Genomic DNA, 21,666 nt, shown 5'->3' on the forward strand with positions numbered 1-21,666 from the left:
CCCCGCCTCGGAGCAGCTGACCCCGGACCCGTCCGCCTCGGGTCCGGGCCCGGGCCGCCTCTCGAGACGTGGCCCCGGCCCAAGCCCCAGGCCGCCCGCCAGCTTCTCGCGCCCGACTAGGCTCTGCGCCCCCAGGCCCGCCGCCCGTCCCACCCAACACGGAACCTCCGGCTGTTGGGCAGCGGGCGCGATCGTTACAGCCGTTGCCCTAGGTCCCGCCCCTCGCTCCGGCCTGTCCAATCCTGGCTGCTTTCTCCGGTGGGGGCGTGCCCATGAGGCCGAGTCCCCTCCAGCGGAGGCCGCTCCCCCCTCCCCGCTCACGGAGCTGCGTCACTTCCGGCGCGTGCGTCCGGCGTCCGCTCGCCGCGGGATGGCGGCTCTGAGGATTTGGCTGTCGCGCAGTGCGTCCGCCTGGCTCAGGTACCTCTGCGGCCGTGCTGGGTGGTAGGAGCGGAGGGAGGGAGGCGACGAGGAGGGCGCTGTGGCGGGGCCCGCGGGGCTGGCCTGCCTGCGTGCGCTTCCCTCGTCGGCCGGGCTGGGCCCCGGCGTCCCGCCCCCCTCGGAAGCCTGAGGCGGCCCCGCCCCGCCCCCGGGTCCAGCCGGCGGCTCGTTTCTCGCTGACCGCTGGTCAGTTACTGCAGCCGCCAAAAGCCGAGTCCCGGCCCGTCGGCGCGTCCGCTCCGGGAGGCACCGGGGCCCGGGAGCCCCGCCGGGTCCCTGGGCGCTCGCCTTCCCGGCGGCGATGGCGCGGCGCCGTCGACCCCCGCGGCCGAGCCCGGGCTGCCCTGGCTGCGGCGGCCGTCCCGACGCGGCGCCGTGGTCCCTGCAGGCGCGGGCGATGTGTTCCTGCCGCGGCCGGCGGGCCGAAGCGCTGCTTCTCGGAGCTGGTGAGACCCTGGCGCAGGGCGGCGGCGGTTGGACTTGGGGTCACCCTGTGTGCGGTTCCCATCGCCCAGGTAAGGCGCTTCGAAGTCCCGGGTGGGCAGGGAGGGCCTGAGGGGCTCGTGGCGGACTGTCGGCGAAGTGGGCGGTCAGTGCACAGAGCTTCCCGGATACCCTCCGCCCGCTGCCGCGTGGAGGGAGCAGCACCCGAGTTCCGGGAGATGAAGGGGCGGAAGCAGGCCAAGGTAAATGTGAGCTGGCTGCGAGTGCCGGCGGCGGGAACAGCTGCTGGGGGCAGTTGGCGCTCTGGAGGGCCCGGTTCCAGCCCCGCCCGCCGGTGCGTCCACGCCGCACCCCACTGATGCACACTGAGGCTGGCCTGCGTTCTGGCCGGGCCCCAGCTGTGGTGGCGTCTGGGGAGTAGGCCAGTGGATGGGAGGCAGCCGTCTGTCTCTCTGCCTTTCAAATAAACAAAACCTAAGAGAAGTAAGAGGAGCCGCTCCGAGAAGGACCACTGAGGAAGGCCCTGAGTGGTGTGCTACAGTGAGCCGTGATGGCGTCTGGCAGGGGAAGCGCTTCCAGACAGGGGGAGCCCTTGGTGCAGAGGCCTGGGAGACAGAGGGACGCCCGTGTGACGAGTGGAATGGGGGCGACAGTGAAGGTATGTCAGCGTTCGTGGAGGGGGTGACATTGTGGCTTAGCTGGTAAAGCTGCCGACTGTGATGCCGGCATCCCACATGGGCGCTGCTGGTTCGAGTCCCGGCTGCTCCACTTCCGATCCAGCTCCCTGCTGTGGCCTGGGAAAGCAGCAGCAGATGGCTCAAGTCCTTGGGCCCCTGCACCTGCGTGGGAGACCTGGAAGAAGCTCCTGGCTCCTGTCAGGCCTGGCCATTGCAGCCCTTTGGGGCGTGAACCAGGGGATGGAAGATCCCTCTGTCCCTGTCTCTCTCTCTCTCTCTCTCTCTCTCTCTGACTTTCAAATAAAGAAATCTTTAAATAAAATAGTGAAAAAGTGGAATTAAAAGATGTTTGTTTTGTTGCCAAAAATTTCAACATCCATGTATTTTTTTCATAATACCTATGTTTCATTAACTTTTTGAAGACTTCTAAGTAGTATTTAGGGATAGAGGGAAAATGTTACCTCTATTTAAAAAAAAGGATTTGCTGTATGTTTGAAAGGCAGAGTAGCAGAAGGGGAGAGGTCTTGCATCTACTGGTTCACTCCCCAAGTGGCCACAGCAGCCAGTGCTGAGCCAGGCTGAAGCCAGGAACCAGGGACTCTGGTCTCCCAGCCGGGAGGCAGGAATTCCAGTGCTGGAGCCATCGCCACTGCTTCCCCGGTCCCCTGACAGGGAACTAGATCAGAAGCAGAGCAGCCAGGACTCGAACCAGCAACCTGCTAGTCCACAAAGCTAGCTCCTACAGTAACTTTTTTTTTTTTTTTAAGATTTTATTTATTTATTTGAGAGGTAGAGTTACAGACGGTGAGAGGGAGAAATAGAGAGAGGGCTTCCATCCACTGGTTCACTCCCCAATGGCTGCAACGGCCGGAGCTGTGCTGATCCGAAGCCAGGAGCCAGGTGCCTCTTCCTGGTCTCCCATGTGCGTGCAGGGGACCAAGGACTTGGGCCATCCTCTACTGCCCTCCCGGGCCACAGCAGAGAGCTGGGTTGGAAGTGGAGCAGCTGGGACTCGAACCAGCACCCATATGGGATGCCGGCACCACAGGTGGAAGATTAACCTGCGCCACGGCGCCGGCGCCACGAAGGCTTTGGTTTTATTCTGAAAAAGCAGCTATAGGTTTTAAGGGCCTTTTTCCATCTGATAGGAATTTTAAAATTTTTTAAGAGTTTTTGTGTGGAACTAAGACCACCAGTAGAGTCTACTGCTGTAGACCAAGGGTGAGATGATGATAGCAGAGGAGGTGGCAAGCAGCTGGCTAAATGTGGCCAACACCGTTGCTGATGGATGGGACGTGGGATGTATAACTTAGATTCCAAGTTTGCTTTTTTTTAAGATTTATTTTATTTTACTTGGAAGTCAGAATTACACAGAGAGAGGTCTTCCATCCACTGGTTCACTCCCCAGTTGGCCTCAACGGCCAGAGCTGCACCCATCCGAAGCCAGGAGCCAGAACCTTTTTCTGTGTCTCCCAAGCAGGTGCAAGAGCCCAAGGGCTTGGGCCATCTTCTGCTTTCCCAGGCCACAGCAGAGAGCTGTGGATCGGAAGTGGAGCAGCAGGACCTCGAACCAGCGCCCATATGGGATGCCAGCACTGCAGGTGGTGGCTTTACCCATTACACTACAGCGCTGGCGCCAGATTTCCAGTTTTTTAAAGATCTAAACGTGGTGGTCATTGAGTTGCAGTGGGTTAAACTGCCGCCTGTGACACTGGCATCCCATAGCCAAATGCTGGTGCTCCTTGCTGCTCCGCTTCTGTTAATAAGTCTGGGAAGGCAGCTGAAGACGACCCAAGTACCTGGGCCTCTGTCACTGCGTGTAGTGCGGTCCCTGGGTTCTGATTTTGCCCTGGCCCAGACCTGGCTGTTGTGGCTGTTTGAAGAGTGAAACATTGAATGGAAGCTCTCTTTCCATCTCTGTCACTCTGCCTTTCAAATAAATAAGTCTTTAAAAATAAAAAGCTTAAGCATCTGAAAGAATGGATCTGGAACACTTACTGAGATGAAAAGGGTGAGTTTTCTATTTTTTTTAAGATTTCTTTATTTGAAAGAGTTACACAGAGGGAGAAGGAGAGGCAGAGAGAGAGAGAGGAGAGAGAGGTCATCCATCTGCTGGTTCACTCCCCAATTGGCTGCAATGGCCAGAGCTGCGCCAGTCCAAAGCCAGGAGCTTCTTCTAGGTCTCCACGTGGGTGCAGGGGCCCGAGGACTTGAGCCATCCCCTACTGCTTTCCCAGGCCACAGCAGAGAGCTAGATTGGAAGTGGAGCAGCCGGGACTCAAACCAGTGCCCATATGGGATGCCGGCGCTGCAGGCGGCGGCTTTACCTGCTACGTCACAGCGCCGGCCCCAGGGGTGAGTTTTTTGTTTGTTTGTTTTATTTATTTATTTTTTGACAGGCAGAGTGGACAGTGAGAGAGAGAGACAGAGAGAAAGGTCTTCCTTTGCCGTTGGTTCACCCTCCAATGGCTGCCGCGGCCGGTGCGCTGCAGCCGGCGCACCGCACTGATCCGATGGCAGGAGCCAGGTGCTTTTCCTGGTCTCCCATGGGGTACAGGGCCCAAGCACTTGGGCCATCCTCCACTGCACTCCCTGGCCACAGCAGAGGGCTGGCCTGGAAGAGGGGCAACCGGGACAGAATCCAGCGCCCCGACGGGACTAGAACCCGGTGTGCTGGCGCCACTTGGCGGAGGATTAGCCCAGTGAGCCGCGGCGCCGGCCCAGGGGTGAGTTTTGAAAAGAAATCAAGAGTTCAGTTTCAGAAATGTCAGTCTGAGACAACTTGGCAAAGATGTCACAGAGGCATTAGATTTGAAAGTGGCACCTCATTTTAAAAAATGAACTGGTAATATTCTCTTTTTTTTTGAAATTGATTTATTTATTTGAGAGGCAGAGAGATATGGAGGGGTCTTTTATCTGCTGGTTCACTCCCCAGTGGCCACAACGGCTGGAGCTGTGCCAGTCTGGAGCCAGGAGCTTCTTCTGGGTCTCCCACACGAGTGCCGGGGCCCAAGGACTTGGGCCATCTTCTGCTTTCCCAGGCAGTAGAAGAGAGCTGGATCGGAAGTGGAGCAGCCAGGACTCGAACTGGTGCCCATGTGGGATGCTGGCACTGGAGGCGGTGTGGCTTTACCTGCTATGCCACAGTGCCGGCCTCTGGTTATAGTCCTTTTTTTTTTTTTTTTAATTTTTTTAAAGATTTATTTATTTATTTATTTGAAAGTCAGAGTTACACACAGAGAGAGATGGAGAGAAAGAAACAGTGATGTCTTCCACCCACTGGGTCACTCCCCAGTTGGCCACAGTGGCTGGAGCTGCACCAATCTAAAGCCAGGAGCTTCTTTGGGTCTCCCACGCAGGTGCAGGGGTCCAAGCACTTGGGCCATCTTCCATTGCTTTCCCAGGCCGTAGCAGAGAGCTGGATTGGAAGTGGAGCAGCTGGGACTTGAACCAGTGCCCATAAGGGATGCCAGCACTGCAGGCCAGGGCATTAACTTGATACGACACAGAGCCGGCCCCCCCTGGTTATATTCTTAATGGGAAAGAGCTAGATAAAAGATTAGCAAGCCTCATTTCAGCAATTTTTCCTGTGGGATGTGTTTATAGTAATATTAACTGCATTTATGACAGATATTTCCAGCATCCTCTGAGGCTCACAAACCCACCTGAATGTGTCTCTCTTGCTGTCATGTGTTTATGCTGAGGAATCTTTAGTCCTAAACCCTCACTTGAACAACAGGCCATTTTCATCCATAATTAGGACAACCTTCCTTCCTTGGGAAGATTTTTAGGGTCACGTACTACTTTTCTGAGCCCCAAATGCTTGAGGTCTGGGCCATTTGACTGGACCCTCTTAGTCGTTCATTTTCCTGGCACACGGACATCCTTCTTCCATTGTTCAAAACCCCAAAGGCTCTGGGACGTGTTACAGAACTGAAACCCGAGCTCTTCTGTCCACCATTGCCCTGGCTGTCTTGTCTTTAATCCATCTGTTCCAACCAGGCTGGGTTCCCAGACGTGGCTTGCATGCAGCTAATGTATTCTTTTCCTCAGTTTCCCCTACAATGCCTGACCATTCTAGGCCTAGCTGTCTTCACTGCCAAGTCCCACATTTCTTTAACCCCTTCCTAGCCTCTGGCCAATACAGTCCCCTCTTCTGGCCATTTAATAGTGTATATTTTGATGTTTGATGATAATCCTGTGGTATCTCCTGAGTCAGCAGATTTGGGGGTGAGATTTCGTTTGTGGTCCCGATGTATTAACTTTCCCTCAAAATCATACAAGTGCTTCAGAAAGTTCACAGAAAAATGGAGATCCAGATTCAGTTTTCAGTTCCCAGTTTCTGCCTCCCCCCCCACCCCATGTTGAGCATTTGGGGAGTGAACCGTGGGTGGAAGCTGTCTTCATCCCTCTCATTCAGTCTCTGCCTCTCACGTAATAATTTTTTTAAGATTATTTGAAAGGCAGATTTACAGAGAGAGTGCTTCCATCTGCTGCCTTACTCCCCAGATGACCGCAGTGGCTGGGGCTAGGCCAGGTTGAACCAGGAATGAGGAGCTTCTTCCAGGTTTCCCACATGGGTGGCAGGTGCCCAAATACATGGGCCATTTTCTGCATTTCCCAGGCCATTAGCAGGGAGCTGGATCATAAGTGGAGCAGCTGGGACTTGAATCAATGCCCTTAATGGGATGCCAGCATTGCACACAGTGCCTTTACCCACTATGCCACAATGCTAATCCCTAAAAATTTTTAGTGCAAAAACGTTTGAAATCCATGCATACAGATATTGAAAAATTTTATGAAAAATGCTATTATGGAAAAGGTATGTATGGATTTCAAAAAAGTTTTGTGCCAAAATAAAATTATCTTTTAATTCCAATTTCTCAAACTTTTTTTTTTTTTTTTTGACAGGCAGAGTGGACAGTGAGAGAGAGAGACAGAGAGAAAGGACTTCCTTTTGCCGTTGGTTCACCCTCCAATGGCCGCCGCGGCCGGCGCGCTGCGGCAGGCGCACCACGCTGATCCGATGGCAGGAGCCAGGTGCTTTTCCTGGTCTCCCATGGGGTGCAGGGCCCAAGCACCTGGGCCATCCTCCACTGCACTCCCTGGCCACAGCAGAGAGCTGGCCTGGAAGAGGGGTAACCGGGACAGAATCCGGCGCCCCAACCAGGACTAGAACCCGGTGTGCCGGCGCCGCAAGGCGGAGGATTAGCCTAGTGAGCCGAGGCGCCGGCCTCAAACTTTTTTTAAAAAGATTAATTTATTTGAAAGTCAGTAGAGGGAGAGTCAGAAAGAGATCTTCTGTCCACTATTTCACTCCCCAAATGGCCTCAATGGCCAAGGCTAAGGCAGGCCAGAGCCAGGAGCCAGGAGCTTCACGTGGGTTCCCACGTGGGTTCGGGGGCCCAAGCATTGGGCCATCTAATGCTGCATTCCCAGGTGCATCAGCAGGGAGCTGGATCGGAAGTGGAGCAGCCAGGTCTTGAACTGTGCCCATATGGGATGCTGGTGTCACAGGCAGTGGCTTTACCTGCTGTGCCACAGTGCCAGCCCCAATTGTGATCATTTTAAAATGGTTTTGTTGTTGTTGTTGTTGTGTGGTGTTTTTTGTTTGTTTGTTTGTTTGTTTGTTTTTGACAGGCAGAGTGGACAGTGAGAGAGAGAGAAAGGTCTTCCGTTTACCGTTGGTTCACCCTCCAATGGCCACTGTGGCCGGCGCACCGTGCTGATCCGAAGCCAGGAGCCAGGTGCTTCTCCTGGTCTCCCATGGGATGCAGGGCCCAAGCACTTGGACCATCCTCCACTGCACTCCCTGGCCACAGCAGAGAGCTGGCCTGGAAGAGGGGCAACCGGGACAGAATCCGGCGCCCCGACCGGGACTAGAACCTGGGGTGCCAACACTGCAGGCGGAGGATTAGCCTAGTGAGCCCGGCGCCGGCATTAAAATGTATTTGTATTTGAAAGGCAGAGAGACAGATATATGTATCTTCGTCTGCTAATGAACTCCCCAAATGACAACAGCAAAGGATGGGATGCTATCGAGTCTCCCACCTGGGTGGCATGAAGGTAATGGGCGTTAGCAGGAAGTTGAAGTCAGGAGCTGAGCTGGGACCTGAATCCAGGCCCTCTGATCCGGAATGCAGGCGTCCCCACCCCTCCACCCTTAGACTCGGCTTAGTCCTCATCGCATCCCTAAGCCTTTTCTAGGTGTTCCCTGTGTGCCCCTGGACCTCTGCCTCAGTCCCATGAGATGTGGTGGCATGCTTTCCTAGTTCTCTCGTTCTCTCCCTGCCCCTCACGTGTCTGAAATCTGTAGAGCAGAAAGTGCAGCTGTGTTTTCCGGTATCTCAAGCATCTACCATTGTTAATGAATCATAATTTTATGAACTTGTTGGTTATAATACTAGGATTTTATTTAAGAAATACTGTTTGCTCCTGAAAGTAGCAAGAAAGCATATGCTGGAATTATTTCCCTATATTTCCTTAATTAGTCAAAATAAATCCCCCCAAATAAAAGTTAATCCAGAGAAATACAGTGCAGTTGCTACTTAAAAACGACTTAGTGGGCCAGCGCTGTGGTGCAGTGGGTTAATCCTCTGCCTGCAGTGCCAGCATCCCATGTGGGTGCCAGTTCTAGTCCCAGCTGCTCCTCTTCCAGTCCAGTTCTCTGCTGTGGCCTGGGAAAGCAGTGGGAGATGGCCCAAGTCCTTGGGTCACTGCACCCATGTGGGAGACCAGGAAGAAGCTCCTGACTCCTGGCTTTGGATTGGTCCAGCTCCATTCATTGCAGGCCTTTGGGGTGTGAACCAGTGGATGGAAGACCTCTCTCTCTCTGTCTCTCCTCACTATCTGTAACTCGACCTGTCAAATAAATAAGTAAAATCTTAAAAAATTTTTTTTAACATGGCTGACTGTGACAGAGTTCTCAACTTGAGCTTTGAGTTAAAATTGAATAACAGACAGGTGTTGTGGCACAGAGGGTTAAGCAGCTACTTGAACTCCCACATCCCATTTCTGGGTGCCGATGAGTCCTGCCTCTGCGGCTTCGTTCCAGCCTCCCACCATTGTCCTGGGAGAGCAGATGGCCCAAGTAGTCCCTGGGTTTCTGCTGTCCATGTGGGAGTCCCAAATTGAGTTCCAGACTCTTGGCTTTGACCTGGTCCAGCCCTAACTAGCAGGTATTTGGGGAGTCAACCAGCGAGTGGAAGATCTGTCTTCTACCCTCTCTCCGTTGGGCTGCCTTTCAAACGAATGAATTCTTTTAAAGTTGAGTAACTTTCTTTCAGGAATCAGAACCGCATTCTCTGAGTAATGACGCACTGATGAAGAGGGCCGTGTCTTTGGTGACCGACAGCACCTCTACCTTTCTCTCTCAAACCACCTATGCGCTGATTGAAGCAATCACTGAGTATACTAAGGTATGTCTTCTCTTCTAGGCCAGGGCTTAGCAAACCGTAGGTCACAGGTGGATGCAGCCCCGTAGCTGTGTCTGAAACGCATTGGCACTTACTGGTTTATAGTGTGTCTGTGACTACTTTTGAGAGTTTGAATAGTTTCAGCGGAGACTGCAAGACCTACAATGTTTGAAATACTCGCTGTTTGGCCCTTGACAAAAATATTTTTCAGTCTTGGTAAATCACTGATTTTTACTTTCTCCGGGAACCTTTTTTTAAAAAAAAAAACAAACAAAAACGGAAATCTCAGATATAGCAGCCCAGTATTTTTTTAAAAAACCAGGTTGTGATCTGGTTTAATTACGGGTAAAATCATCCAGAGCCTACCACTAGAGACTTACTGAGAATTAACCACTGATGCAAATAGAAATAAGAGTATATATATAATCAAAATCAAATTACTGTCTCATTTATACATTTATTTTACTTATATTTTGTAGTAGCTTTTTATTTTAATCTTCAGACTTTTCTTTCATGTGTTCTGTATGACTGATTGCTAACAAACTCAGACAGTGTGTCAGTGGAGAGTCTGGTGTCCTGGGGTAATGCCTGTTCTTCCTCTAAGGATTGTGCCATTTGAGTGAGGGGTGGAGGGCAGTGAATCTGCTAACCCTTCCAGCAGGCCTCACTTACGTTACTCAGACTTACTCTCTATGTGTAGGCTGTGTACACCCTGATTTCTCTGTACCGACGATATGCAAGTTTACTTGGTAAAATGAACTCCCAGGAGGAAGATGAAGTGTGGCAGGTGATCATAGGAGCCAGGGTTGAGGTGAGCGAAAATTTACCAGGCATTTTGGTGTCAGCGTTCCTACCTCACGGTGGGATCTCCTTTTTTTTAAACTATTTATTTGAAAGTCGGAGTTAACACAGAGAGAGGAGGAGGCAGACACAGAGAGGACTTCATCCATTGGTTTACTCCTCAATTGGCTGCAACAGTGAGAGCTGCGCCAATCCGAAGCCAGGAGCTTCTTTTGGGTCTCACGTGGGTGCAGGGGCCCACGGACCTGGGCCATCTTCTGCTGCTTTCCCAGGCTATAGCAGAGAGCTGGATCGGAAGTGGAACAGCTGGGACTTGAACCAGTGCCCATGCTGGATGCTGGCACTGCAGGCGGCGGCTTTACCCACTAGCCACAGTGCGGGCCCCTCACGGTGGTTATCTTAATTCCTGAATTAAATTGTCTAACTGGGGACTGGTGCTGTGGCATGGTAGGCTAGGCCTCTGCCTGTGACACCAGCATCTCACATGGCACTAGTTCATATCCTGGCTGTTCCATTGTGGCCATTTGGGAAGTGAACCAGTGGATGGAAGACCTCTCTGTCTCTCCCTCTCTCTGTAACTCTGCCTTTCAACCTCTCAAAGTATTAAAAAATTTAATAAAAGTGTCTAATTAGTAACTGTTCCTAAATGTGCTCTTATGTGTAAATTCTCTTCATATTCTCTGAAACAATTTATAGATGACTTCAAAACAACAAGAATATTTGAAACTGGAGACGACTTGGATGACAGCACTTAGTCTTTCAGAAATGGCCGCAGAAGCTGCGTACCACACTGGTAGGTTAGAGGCTTTGCGTGCTAGTGAGGGGCTCTCTATGAGAAGTTCTCCTTGTTTCCATGTAGTAACCAGTACTTCTCATGAGCACTCATCTTTTTTCCCTATGTACAAATAAACTAGAGAGGAATTTAGGTTGTCTGTAAAAACCAATTGAACCACTACAGTTGGAAAATCCGATTGCTTCCAGATACTCTAAGAATTTTATTTTTTTATAACCCAATTTATTAATAGTCACAGTGACAGTTGGATGAGACTTGAAGTCATCAATCTGTCATGGACCATTTTAAAGACTGATTTGTTTGAAAGGCAGAGTAACAGAGAGGTCTCAAGAGAAACATGGGACTGCCATTGTGTAAAACAAGCCTTTAAGTAGTCAGATCAGTCTGTCAAAGAAGTGAAAGCATGCAGAAGAATAAACTTGAATTGTTAAACACTATAAAAAATTAGTAGGGGGCCAGCATTCCATATGGGCACCAGTACTGGCTGCTCCACTTCTGATCCCGTTGCCTGCTAATATGCCTGGGAAAGCAGACAACTCTGGGTCTCTGCCACCCATGTAGGAGACTCAGAAGCAGCTCCTGCCTTTGGCCTGGCCCAGCCCCGGTCATTATGGCTATTTGTGAAGTGCTCCAGCAGATGGTAGATTTCTGTCTTTGCCTTTCTCTGTAACTCTGCCTTTCAAATAAATAAATGTTTTTGTTGTTTTTAAAAATTGAGAGAAAAGGAAAAAGAAAACTTTATAGATTCAGTTGAGGCAGTAAAGGCTTAAGAAGAAGTGGAACTCAGAAAATAACACAGAATATTGAGGGCCGGTGTTGTGGCACAGCAGGTTAAGATGCCACCTGTGACACTGGCATCCCAGTCAGTGCTGGTTCGAGTCTCATTTGGTCTGCTTCCGATCTAGCTGTAACATAATGAATAGAACAAGTTCAAACATCAGTGATTACAGTAAGAATACTTATTAAAATAATACTTTCATATTGTGTTCAGAAAATTCTAGCTAAAACTTTTTTTTAAAGATTTATTTGAAAGAGTTACACAGAGGAGAGAGAGAGGGAGGTCTTCCATCCGCTGGTTCACTCCCCAGTTAGCCACAATGGCTGGAGCTGCGCCAATCCGAAGCCAGGAGCTTCTTCCAGGTCTCCCATGCAGGTTCAGGGGCCCAAGGACTTGGGCCATCTTTTACTTCCCAGGCCAAAGCAGAGAGCTGGGTTGGAAGTAGAACAGCCAGGTCTCCAGCCAGCACCCACCCACTGAGCCACAGCGCCGGCCCCTGCTAAAAATTTTTAATAGAGGCAGATGCAAAACAAAAAGATGGAAAATTAGAAAAAAGAAAGCTATCCATAAAAGCTGACCGAGCTCTGTTAAAAGGCGGAGAAAGGATTCAAGGCAAAAAGCAGTATTCGTCAAGATCACATCAGTCACGAAATGTACAACTATTAAGGCAAAAATTGATAGACTCCCAAGGAGAAATTGAGTTTCCCACACATCTCAGATTCACAGGTCAAGAGCACCAAAAAAATTAGTTAAGACTAAAACTTTTTAAAAACTGATTATATATATTTATAACCTTCTCCCTCCAAAAGGAAATATTTTGACACAGATATATACAAAATTTAAGTGACAAAGAAAGACAAAATCATTCACTGGTATTCACTGACCTTCATTGACCTCCATTACCAACAAAATTTCTTAAAATATTTAAGAATGTGCTTCTAAAGACATCATCGTTAGGGCCGGTGTTGCAGCATACAGGTCACGTTGCTGATTCGAGTCCCAGCTGCTCCTCTTCCGATCCAGCTCCCTAGTAATGGCCTGAGAAGTCAGCAAAAGATGGCCGAAGTGCTGGGCCCATGATGCACATGTGGGAGACCTGCAAGAAGCTCTTGGCTTTTGCCTGGCCCAGACCTGGTGGTTGCAGCCATTTGGGGAGTGAACCAGCAGATGGAAGACCTCTCTCTCTGTCCTCAGTTTTTTTTTTTGTTGTTGTTGTTGTTTTTGACAGGCAAAGTTAGATAGTGAGACAGAGAGAAAGGTCTTCCTTCCGTTGCTTCACCCCTCAAATGGCCGCCATGGCCGGCACGCTGCACTGATCCGAAGGCAGGAGCCAGGTGCTTCCTCCTGGTCTCCCAATGCAGGTGCAGGGCCCAAGCACTTGGGCCATCCTCCACTGCCTTCCCGGGCCACAGCAGAGAGCTGGACTAGAAGAGGAGCAACTGGGACAGAACCGGCACCCCAACCGGGACTAGAACCTGGGGTGCTGGTGCTGCAGGCGGAGGATTAGCCTAGTGAGCCGCGGCGTCGGCCATAGCTCTTTCAAATAAATATTTAAAATTTAAATGGAAATTTGAAAATATTTAGAACTGTGATCAATGCAGTATATATAGCAGAACCAAGGAGTTATAAACAAAAGTGGCTGTTAAAGAGAAATTATTATTTTTATTTCGAAGAGTTAGAGGCAGAGGCAGAGATCTTCCATCTGCTGGTTGACTCCCCAGGTGGCCACAACAGCCAAGCTGGGCCAGACCAAAGCCAGGAGCTCCATCCAGGTCCTTCTTCATGGGTGCAGGGTCCAAGTGCTTGGGCCATCTTTTGCTGCTTTTCCCAGGCCATTAGCAGGGAGCTGGATTGGAAGTGGAGCAGCCAGGATAAAACGGGTGCCCACATGGGATGCCAGCATCATAGGTGGTGGTTTTACCTGCTCTGCCATGACGCCAGCCCTGAGAAATCTATAGCTTTTTATAAAGGTATATGTTGGGGCCAGTGCTGTGGCGTAGCCAGTAAAGGGATGCCGCCTGCAGTGCCAGCTTCCCTTGTGGGTGCCGGTTCAAGTCCCAGCTGCTCCACTTCTGATCCAGCTCCCTGCTAATGGCCTGGGAAAGCAGTAGAAGCTGGCCCAGTCCTTGGGCTGCTGTGTCTGTATGGGAGACCCAGAAGCTGCTCCTGGCTTTGGATTGGCCCAGCTCTGGCCAGAGTGAATCAGCAGATGGAAGACTTCTCTCTCTGCAACTCTGCTTTTAAATAAATTAATTTAAAAAAAAGAAATAAAGGCATGTGTTATATACACAAAGACCATGAATGATGTTCACTGCAATAAATATTAAAAGTAGTCTTAAGTTATAAAAACAGCAAAATAGAGTAAAGTAGAACAAAAGAATAAAAATATAAGAAGGAATTAAATAAAAGGTGAAAAAACAATATGAGAAAATTAAAAAATGAGGGAAAGATGGAAAGGATAACTTTTAGAGCAAAAGTAACATCAGAAAGGGCTGTTGTAGAATTTGGAGGTTTTTTTTTTAATTGTATGAGACTAGTCTGACTTTTTAATTTATTAAACCAATGAGCTTCCATCAGCTGGTTCACTCCTCAAATAGCCGTAAAAGCCAGGGCTGGGCCAGGCAGAAACCAGGAACCTCCCTGTCTTCCCATGTGGGTGCAGGGGCCCAAGCGCTTGCACCAGCCTCTGATGCGTTCCCAGGCATACTAGCAGGAGCTGGATTGGAAGTGGACCAGCTGGCACTTGAACCTGGGCCCATATGGGATGCCAGTGCTGTAGACAGCGGCTTAGCCCACTGTGCTACAGCACCGACCCCAGACTGTTAGGATCTGTGTAAATCCAACATGCGTTCTAGAAGTAAAGAAACCATGAGGGGCCAGTGCTGTGGTGTAGCAGATAAAGCTGCCACCTGCAGTGCTGGCATCCCATATGGGCACCAGTTCGAGTCCTGGCTGCTCCACTTCTGATCCAGCTCTCTGCTGTGGCCTGGGAAAGCAGAAGAAGATGGCCCAAGTCCTTTGGCCCTACACCCACATGGGAGACCCAGAGGAAGCTCCTGGCTCCTGGCTTCAGATCGGCCCAGCTCCAGCCATTGCGGCCAGTTGGGGAGTGAACCAGCGAATAGAAGACCTCTCTCTCTCTGCCTCTCCTTCTCTGTAACTCTTTCAAGTAAATAAATCTTTAAAAAAAAAAAAAAAAAGCCCGGTGCCGCGGCTCACTTGGCCTCCACCTGCAGCACCAGTACCCCAGGTTCTAGTCCCGGTCAGGGCACCAGATTCTGTCCCAGTTGCTCCTCTTCTAGTCCAGCTCTCTGCTGTGGCCCGGGAAGGCAGTGGAGGATGGCCCAAGTGCTTGGGCCCTGCACCCCATGGGAGACCAGGAGGAAGCACCTGGCTCCTGCCTTCGGATCAGTGCAGCGTGCCGGCCATGGCGGCCTTTTGAGGGGTGAAGCAACGGAAGAAAGACCTTGCTGTCTGTCTCACTATCTAACTGTCAAGAACAAAAGAAAAACCTGAGAGAGGTTTCAGAAATTTTGTGGAAAATGCACTTAGCTGTTTAGGGCGGAGGTGGGGAGCATTGTTGTAGTGCAGCAGGTTAAGCCACCAGCATCCCATATGAGCACTGGTTCCATTCCCAGCTGCTCCGCTTCTGATCCAGCTCGCTGCTAACGTGCCTGGGAAAGCAGTGGAAGATGGCCCATGCCCTTGGGCTCATGCCACCTAAGTGGGAGACCTGGAGGAAGTTAGAAGTTCCTGGCTTTGCCTTGGTCTAGCCCTGGCTATGGTGTCCATTTGGGGAGTGAACCAGCAGATTAAAACTTCTCTCTGCCTGTCTTACCCTCTCTTGCTGTAACTCTACCTTTCAAATAAATAAATTTTTTAAAAAATATTTATTTGAAAGAGAAACAGATCTTCTATCTGCCAGTTCACTCCCCACATGGCCACAACAGCCAGAGCTGGCTTGATCTGAAGCCAGGAGCTGCTGCTTCCAGGTTTCCCACTTGGGTGGCACGAAGCCCTAGTGCCTGGGCCATCCTCCGCTGCTTTCAGGCACACTAGCAGGGAGCTGGATCAGAGGTGGAGCAGCCGGGACTTGCACTGGTTTTACCCGCTATGCCACAGTGCCAGCCCCCAAATAAGTGAGTTTAAAAAAATAAAGCATCCACAACTTACAATTATGAAGAGAAAATTTTCTTAACATGATAAAGATTAACTAATCTGGCTTAACATCAGAAATGTTTTCTATTAAAGTCAAATAAAAGATGGGTCAGTGTTGTGGCATAGTGGATTAAGGTACCACCTGCAATGCCAGCGTCCCATATGGATGCCAGCTCAAGTCCAGCTCCTCCACTTCTGATCCAGCCCTGCCAGTGCACCTGGGAGAGCTGCAGGCCCAGGTCCTGGGGCCCCTGCACCCAGGTAGGGCACTCAGGTGGAGTTCCAGGCTCCTGGCGTCAGCCTGGCCATTGTGGCCCAGCGCATGGGAAGTCTCAGTGTAACTCTGCCACGTACATACATGCAAACATACATGCACACATGTATTCATCGGGGTAAGAAGGAAGGAAGGTGTTCAGTCCCTGTCAGCGTTGTCAGAGCGTCTTGTTAATGAGTAACTTAAGGCAAATGGTCTCGAAACAAATCAGTACAGTGTGCATATCCTCTTGAATCACACTGGCAGCAGGGAACCACAGAGCTCGGAACACGTTTTTAAATGAAAAAAATAATAAATGCTGCTATGCCATATATGTTTATGTTAATGGTATTTCCTATGCACTCCATGTGGATGTTGTCACATTTTTAAAGATGAGGAAGGTAACCTCTTTGGGCAGTTGTCTCTGGAGATCATGCAGGATGATCTGTGCTGTGGCACAGCAGGTAAAGCCCCCGCCTGCACTGCCAGCATCCTGTGTGGGCACCGGTTCTAGTCCCAACTGCTCCAGTTCCCATCCAGCTCTCTGCTGTAGCCTGGGAAAGCAGTGGAAGATGGCCCAAGTCCTTGGGCCCCTGCTCCTGGCTTCAGATCAGCACAGCTCTGGCCGGTGCGGCCATCTGGGGAGTGAACCAGCGGATGGAAGACTTCTCTCTTTCTGCCTCTCCTTCTCTCTCTCTGTAAACTGACTTTCAAGTAAATAAATTAATAAAAAAAAAAAAAAGCAGCTGGGACTCAAACCGGCACCCATATGGGATGCTGGTGCTGCAGGCCAGGGCTTAAACCCGCTATGCCACAGTGCCAGCCCCTATTAGTGATCTCTTAATTTGTGAAAAAGACATGTATGAGTCGTATAGTGAAGTTAAATCCGTAAAGGGCGAGCCCCTGTGGCTGTAAAGATGACCGAGTTGCACTCACAGTTACAGCCGGAGGCTGGCTGCTCTGCTGGGGGACAGCAGGGGGCGGGGCGGGGCGGGAGCCTCAGCAGCTGTGTCGTCCTCGCAGGAGCCGATCAGGCCTCGGTGACCGCCAGGAGCCACGTCCAGCTGGTGAAGTCCCAGGTGCAGGAGGTGCGCCAGCTCTCGCAGAAAGCGGAGATAAAGCTGGCGGAAGCCCAGACCCAGGAGCTGCGGCAGAAGACCCAGGAGCGCGGGGAGGGGAGGCCCGAGCCCGAGCCCGAGCAGGAGGCCTACCTGCGAGAGGACTGAGGCCGCCCGCGCCCGGCGTGAATGCCCTCCTGCCCCGCGCCACCAGGGCCCCGCCCAGAGCCAGAGGCCCCGCCCTGGCCAGTGAGGCAGAGGCCTTTGTGAACTGTGAGTGCCCACCCCTCCCGCACAGCCGCTCCCACTCCCTGCTCTTACCTCACACGCCCAGCGCTACTGGGAGCCGGAGGGGGCCTTGTTTGTTATGCCCTAAGTTCAGTAGCTTTTTAACCTGTTTTATCTTAAATTTTCAAAGTGATTTCACACTTGCCTCTTCGTAAGGATGTGAGTTGCTGGGGGCGGGGAGCCTGCCGGGTTTGTAAGATTTCTAAGTGTTTTGTGATGGGTCCACCACCCCCAAAAGGACATGAAGCCAAGGGGTCAGCGGCACACGGGAGGGTGAGGCAGTGCCCACCTGCTGCTCTCAGCAGGACTCTGACACGTGCCTTGTGTTCCTTCCGCTCCTTCCCAAAGAAGAATTTATTTTTTTGCATTTAAAAAGGAGACAGCATTTGCTGTGCTTCGGCGTGCGCCAGGTTCCAGGGTTTTAGAGCGAACAAGGTGGGAAGGGGTTCGAGTCCGTGTTCAGAGTTCCTGTTCCTCACACAGGAGGAGAGCGACACCCGGCGTCCTCCAGGCAGGTGCTCAGAGCTGGGGTTTGGGGGCAGCTGTGCAGTCGAGCCCCTCATCTGTCACCAGCGCCCACATGGTCCACAGCTCCAGGGGGCAGAGGCAGTGCACCAGCAGCAGCCCTCGGTACAGGCAGGGGTCCAGGGGGTCCAGGGGCGGCCGGATCCCGAACGTCCTGAACCCAGCGTGGTGGGTGGGCCTCAGCCCCAGCTTGCGCAGGCACATGCCCACAAAGACGTCGTCGATGGGGAAGAGCTCAGCCGCTTCCACGGCTGCGCGCAGGCGCCACACGGTGGCTCTGGACATGACGTAGCCGCCACCCCCAGCGTAGGGCGGGTAGAGGCGGGCCCTGTACATGGACTGCGGGATGAAGTACTTGTGCTTGGTGTCCCTGTGGGGCGTGGCCATGCGGATGACATCTCCCACCAGGAGGTCCTGGGCCGGGTCGCAGCCGTCCAGGAACTCCAGCAGGTTGGGGACGTGGATGAAGACGTCGTCGTCCCCTTTGAGCACGAAGCGTGCCTGGGGGCAGGCGGCGGCCACCCAGCGCTGCAGGTGCAGCTCCTTGAGCGTCAGGTTGAAGAAGTCCTCGGCGAAGTCCCACTGCAGGATGTCATCAAACTCCCCACTCTCGTAGGCCAGCAGCCGGGCTGCGGGGGCAGGTCCCCCCACCCCGAGGAGAAACACGAGCTTCAGCCGCCGGCCCCTAGCCCAGGCCCCCGCCCGGCCCCAGGTGCCGCGGATGGCCGCCCGGCGCCCCACGTGGCCCGGCTGGGACTTGATCGCCAGGAGCAGGAAGGTGTCCTGGGCACAGCCCGAAGGCTCCAGCAGGACGGAGAAGTTGCGGCAGTGGCGATAGGTCAGGAAGAGGCGGTGGCGAGCAGGCAGGAACTGGGAGGCGTTGGCCGCCGTGTCGTTGGGTGGGCACTGGCTGCGGCGGGGCCCGGGGGGAGCCCAGAAGGGCGGGTGGGCCGCGGGGGCCCCCAGCGGCCTGGCCTCCTTCTTCAGGAAGAGCAGGCAGCCGGGCAGCAGCACTGCAAGGCCGCACAGGAGCAGCCAGCCCAGGCTGCAGGGCATCGCCAGGCCTGCGAGGAGCGCGCCTGGGTCGCGTCCCCAGAAGCTGACCAAGCTGTCTGCCACCCGGCGGCAGCCTAGTTCCCGCTGCGGCTCTGGCTTTCCAGGCCTTCCCCAGAGAGAAACAGCACACCTGCTGCACCCGGCAGGCGGGCTCCTGGGCCAACGTCCCCCCCCCCCCCCCCGATGACTGACAGCTGCCTTGAAGCCGACGCCACAAACACGGCCCCCCCCTTCCCGGGGCTCAGCCGCCTGAGTCCGTGTGAACAGCACAGACTTCGTTTAGCTTTTGGGTCAAATTCTAAGCGCAACTCTGGACACCGGGAGCTCTTCACCCAAGTAAAATCACTCTAGGGGTGGGTGTCTGGCGCAGTGGGACCCCCACGTGCCACGTGGGAGTGGCTGACTCCAGCCCCGGCTCTGCTAACGCACACCCTGGGAAGGCAGCCGGGGACTGGCCTGGCCCAGCTCTGGCTGTTGGGGGCATTTGGAGAGTAAACTAGTCACTCTGGGCTTTCCAGTAAGTCAGACCATTTCCCAGAAAAACTGCTGCTCCGACACGTGGCGGGGTGTTGGGTGTCCCCAGCTACCGAGCCCGGGACGGGGCGGGGGGGGGGGGGGAGCAGGCGGCAGCGGCGGCCGGAGAGCGCGCCCTTCGCCTCTGCGGGCAGCGGTCTCGGTCTCGGGATTCCGCCAGGGATTTTGGGGCAGGCGCCCGGCACAGTGCAGGCCAGGAAGTGGGAGAACTGCAGCCTCTCCCCTTCCCACCGCTTACTCAATTCTGGTTTTCTCTCGTGAAGTCTCGCAGCGACCCAAAGGAGGGAGAGAAACCGCATCCCCGGGAACTCGCCCAGGGTCACAGCCGCACAGCCAGGCCCGTGGCCTTCCGCCGCCGGTGCCCCGCAAGGCAGCCGGGCGTCCTCCCTTCTCACCTGTGCACGGAGCCCGCTGCGGCGAGGCCGACGGGCCACTGCCCTCGCCACGGGCGCAGACCAGACTCACTGGACCCGTGCACTGAGAAACCAAGGCGCAAGGCGGGACGGTGACGGGGGAGGCGCACGGACGCGGCCGCGCGGGGGAGCGGAGGCTCCGGGAGGGGCAGCTGGCTCCTGAGCTCTCGCCTGCCGCGGCTGGGAAGGCGGCGGGACCCCGGGTGTGGCGAGCAGATCCGCGGGCGAGGCCGCGGGGCCTCTGCTCGGGCCCTGCCCATGGCGTCTCGGCCCCGGCCCCGTCCGCCGCCCCGCGGAGCCCCTCCTCGGCCTGGACGTCGCCCACGCTCCCTGCGGGCTCCGGGAGGGAGGGGCGGCGCACGACCCCTCCGAGTGGAATGCAGGACCCCTGGGCGCGGGAGGCCGCCAAGGCCCAGGGCTGCGGCTCTGCCCGCGCCGCAGCCTGCGAAGGGGTCGAGAGCAGACGGGACCGCGGTCGCCGGAGCAAGGGCCCATCAGCGGGGGTTACCAGAGCCCGGGTCCACGACGCCCGCCTCCGACCATGCTGCCCTCGGCGGGGCGAACTCGAGGCCCAGCGGCCTCCCCGCCCCTCCCGACCTACCTGCGCGCCGCACCACCGGCCGAGCTCCGGCGGCCAGCCCTGCCCGGAACGCCCAGCACGCCGGGCGCTCGCGGCCTCCGGCCGTGGGCCGGACTGGCCACGCCCCCGCGTCGGGGCCGGGGTCTCTGGGGAAGGGGCGGGGCCTGGGGCCACCGCGTGCCCCTTCCCGGGTCTCGGCCACGCCCTCCCGCCCGCGACGCGCGCCAAGCAGACGCGAGGCTCGGGGCTGGGCGCCGCTTTACTGTGCCGCGCTAGAGGCGAAGCTGTGCAGCGCCTCCGCGGCCGTGCGGCACTGGCTCAGCTGGACCTGCACCTCCACCGTCAGCGCCTCGGGCTGGTACTGGCTTTCGCTGGCCGGAGCCGCCGCTTTCGGCTTTTCTGAGAAAGCAAGAGACGCGCGCGTGAGTGCGGAGAGGCGCGGGGGACAGCTTGCCGGCCCCGAGAGCAGCGCGCCTGCGAACGGATTCTCGCACGGCGGGGAGCTCGGGTGGGCATGGGGGACACCTGCGTCCTCGGGCGGACTCAGCAGCTTCCCGGTGCTCAGAGGACCTCCGACGACCCGGGAGGCGTGCGGCGGGCGCGCCCGCGGCTGGAGCCTCTGCACAGCCCGGCGACCCAGGGCTGCGCCCGTGCAGTCCGTGCCGGCGTGGGAGTAGGGGGTAGCGGGCGGACCTTGGCCAGCTCACGGATCAGGCTCGGCTTTCACACTGTGAACACCTCTACTCGAGCTTGGTGTCACACCAGTAACACCACCAGTAAACAACAAAGCAGTTACTGGACAGCCCGACTCCCTCTTAGCCAGTGCGGCGCCCCGTGAGGCTGACTTCCTTCACCACTACAGCCACGTCGCCCCCAGCTGCAGAGCCGCCGCGAGAACCCAGCTGTGTCCAGTTAAACCGGGTGGGGGAGATTCGCAAAGACGTTTACTAAAACCACCCACCCCAGCCCACCTGTCTCAGGCCGCAGCAATCGTCAGTCACCGAGCCCTGTGCGCCTGGTCTCGCAGTCCAGGGGAGGAAGTCATTTTTCTCCCGCTGTTTGGCTATTTTAAGTATTAAGAACTCTTTTTTTTTAATTTATTTTATTTATTTGAAAAAGTTGCAGAGAGAGGTAGACACAGAGAGAGGTCTTCCATCCGCTGGGTCACTCCCCAGATGGCTGCAACAGCCGCGGCTCCACTGATCTGAAGCCAGGAGCTTCTTCCAGGTCTCCCACGTGGGTGCAGGGGCCCAAGGACTTGGGTCATCTTCTACTGCTATCCCAGGCCACAGCAGAGAGCTGGATCGTCAGAGGAGCAGCCAGGACTAGAATCAGTGCCCATATGGGATGCCAGCGCTTCAGGCCAGGGCTTCAGCCCACTTTAGCCCCCTAAGAACTCAGAATCTGGGCCGGCGGCACGGCTCACTAGGCTAATCCTCCGCCTTGTGGCGC

The 21,666-nt window shown here is 54.4% G+C and overlaps 3 protein-coding genes across 6 annotated transcripts in view; 1 reads left to right on the forward strand and 2 right to left on the reverse strand.

Moving 5' to 3' along the window:
• Window positions 1–124: 124 nt before the first annotated feature.
• DIABLO (diablo IAP-binding mitochondrial protein) lies at window positions 125–17,244 on the forward strand. Of its 4 annotated transcripts, XM_008250551.4 has the most exons (6): window positions 125–420; window positions 830–956; window positions 8,849–8,980; window positions 9,678–9,788; window positions 10,475–10,571; window positions 16,784–17,244. In XM_008250551.4, exons 1-6 carry the CDS (start codon window positions 371–373, stop codon window positions 16,984–16,986), a joined length of 720 nt encoding a protein of 239 aa, XP_008248773.2. In that variant the 5' UTR covers window positions 125–370; the 3' UTR covers window positions 16,987–17,244. The 4 variants fall into 4 exon arrangements, with proteins under 4 accessions (XP_008248773.2, XP_008248774.1, XP_017194163.1 ...); XM_008250552.4 differs by lacking the exon at window positions 830–956 and having other exon boundaries at window positions 294–420; XM_017338674.2 differs by lacking the exons at window positions 125–420; window positions 830–956 and adding an exon at window positions 1,410–1,543.
• Window positions 17,245–17,360: 116 nt separating this feature from the next.
• B3GNT4 (UDP-GlcNAc:betaGal beta-1,3-N-acetylglucosaminyltransferase 4) lies at window positions 17,361–18,887 on the reverse strand. Its single transcript, XM_008250565.4, has one exon. It carries the CDS (start codon window positions 18,685–18,687, stop codon window positions 17,626–17,628), a length of 1,062 nt encoding a protein of 353 aa, XP_008248787.3. The 5' UTR covers window positions 18,688–18,887; the 3' UTR covers window positions 17,361–17,625.
• Window positions 18,888–20,393: 1,506 nt separating this feature from the next.
• The window catches only part of LRRC43 (leucine rich repeat containing 43), a 29,343-nt gene continuing 28,070 nt past the window's right edge, over window positions 20,394–21,666 (reverse strand). Inside the window, exon 12 of the mRNA XM_051837775.2 lies at window positions 20,394–20,613. Coding sequence (XP_051693735.1) covers window positions 20,474–20,613 — 140 coding nt within the window. The 3' untranslated portion in view covers window positions 20,394–20,473. The remainder of the gene's footprint in view (window positions 20,614–21,666) is intronic.

Source organism: Oryctolagus cuniculus, chromosome 21, assembly GCF_964237555.1.
Source record: "Oryctolagus cuniculus chromosome 21, mOryCun1.1, whole genome shotgun sequence".
NCBI lineage: Eukaryota > Metazoa > Chordata > Mammalia > Lagomorpha > Leporidae > Oryctolagus > Oryctolagus cuniculus.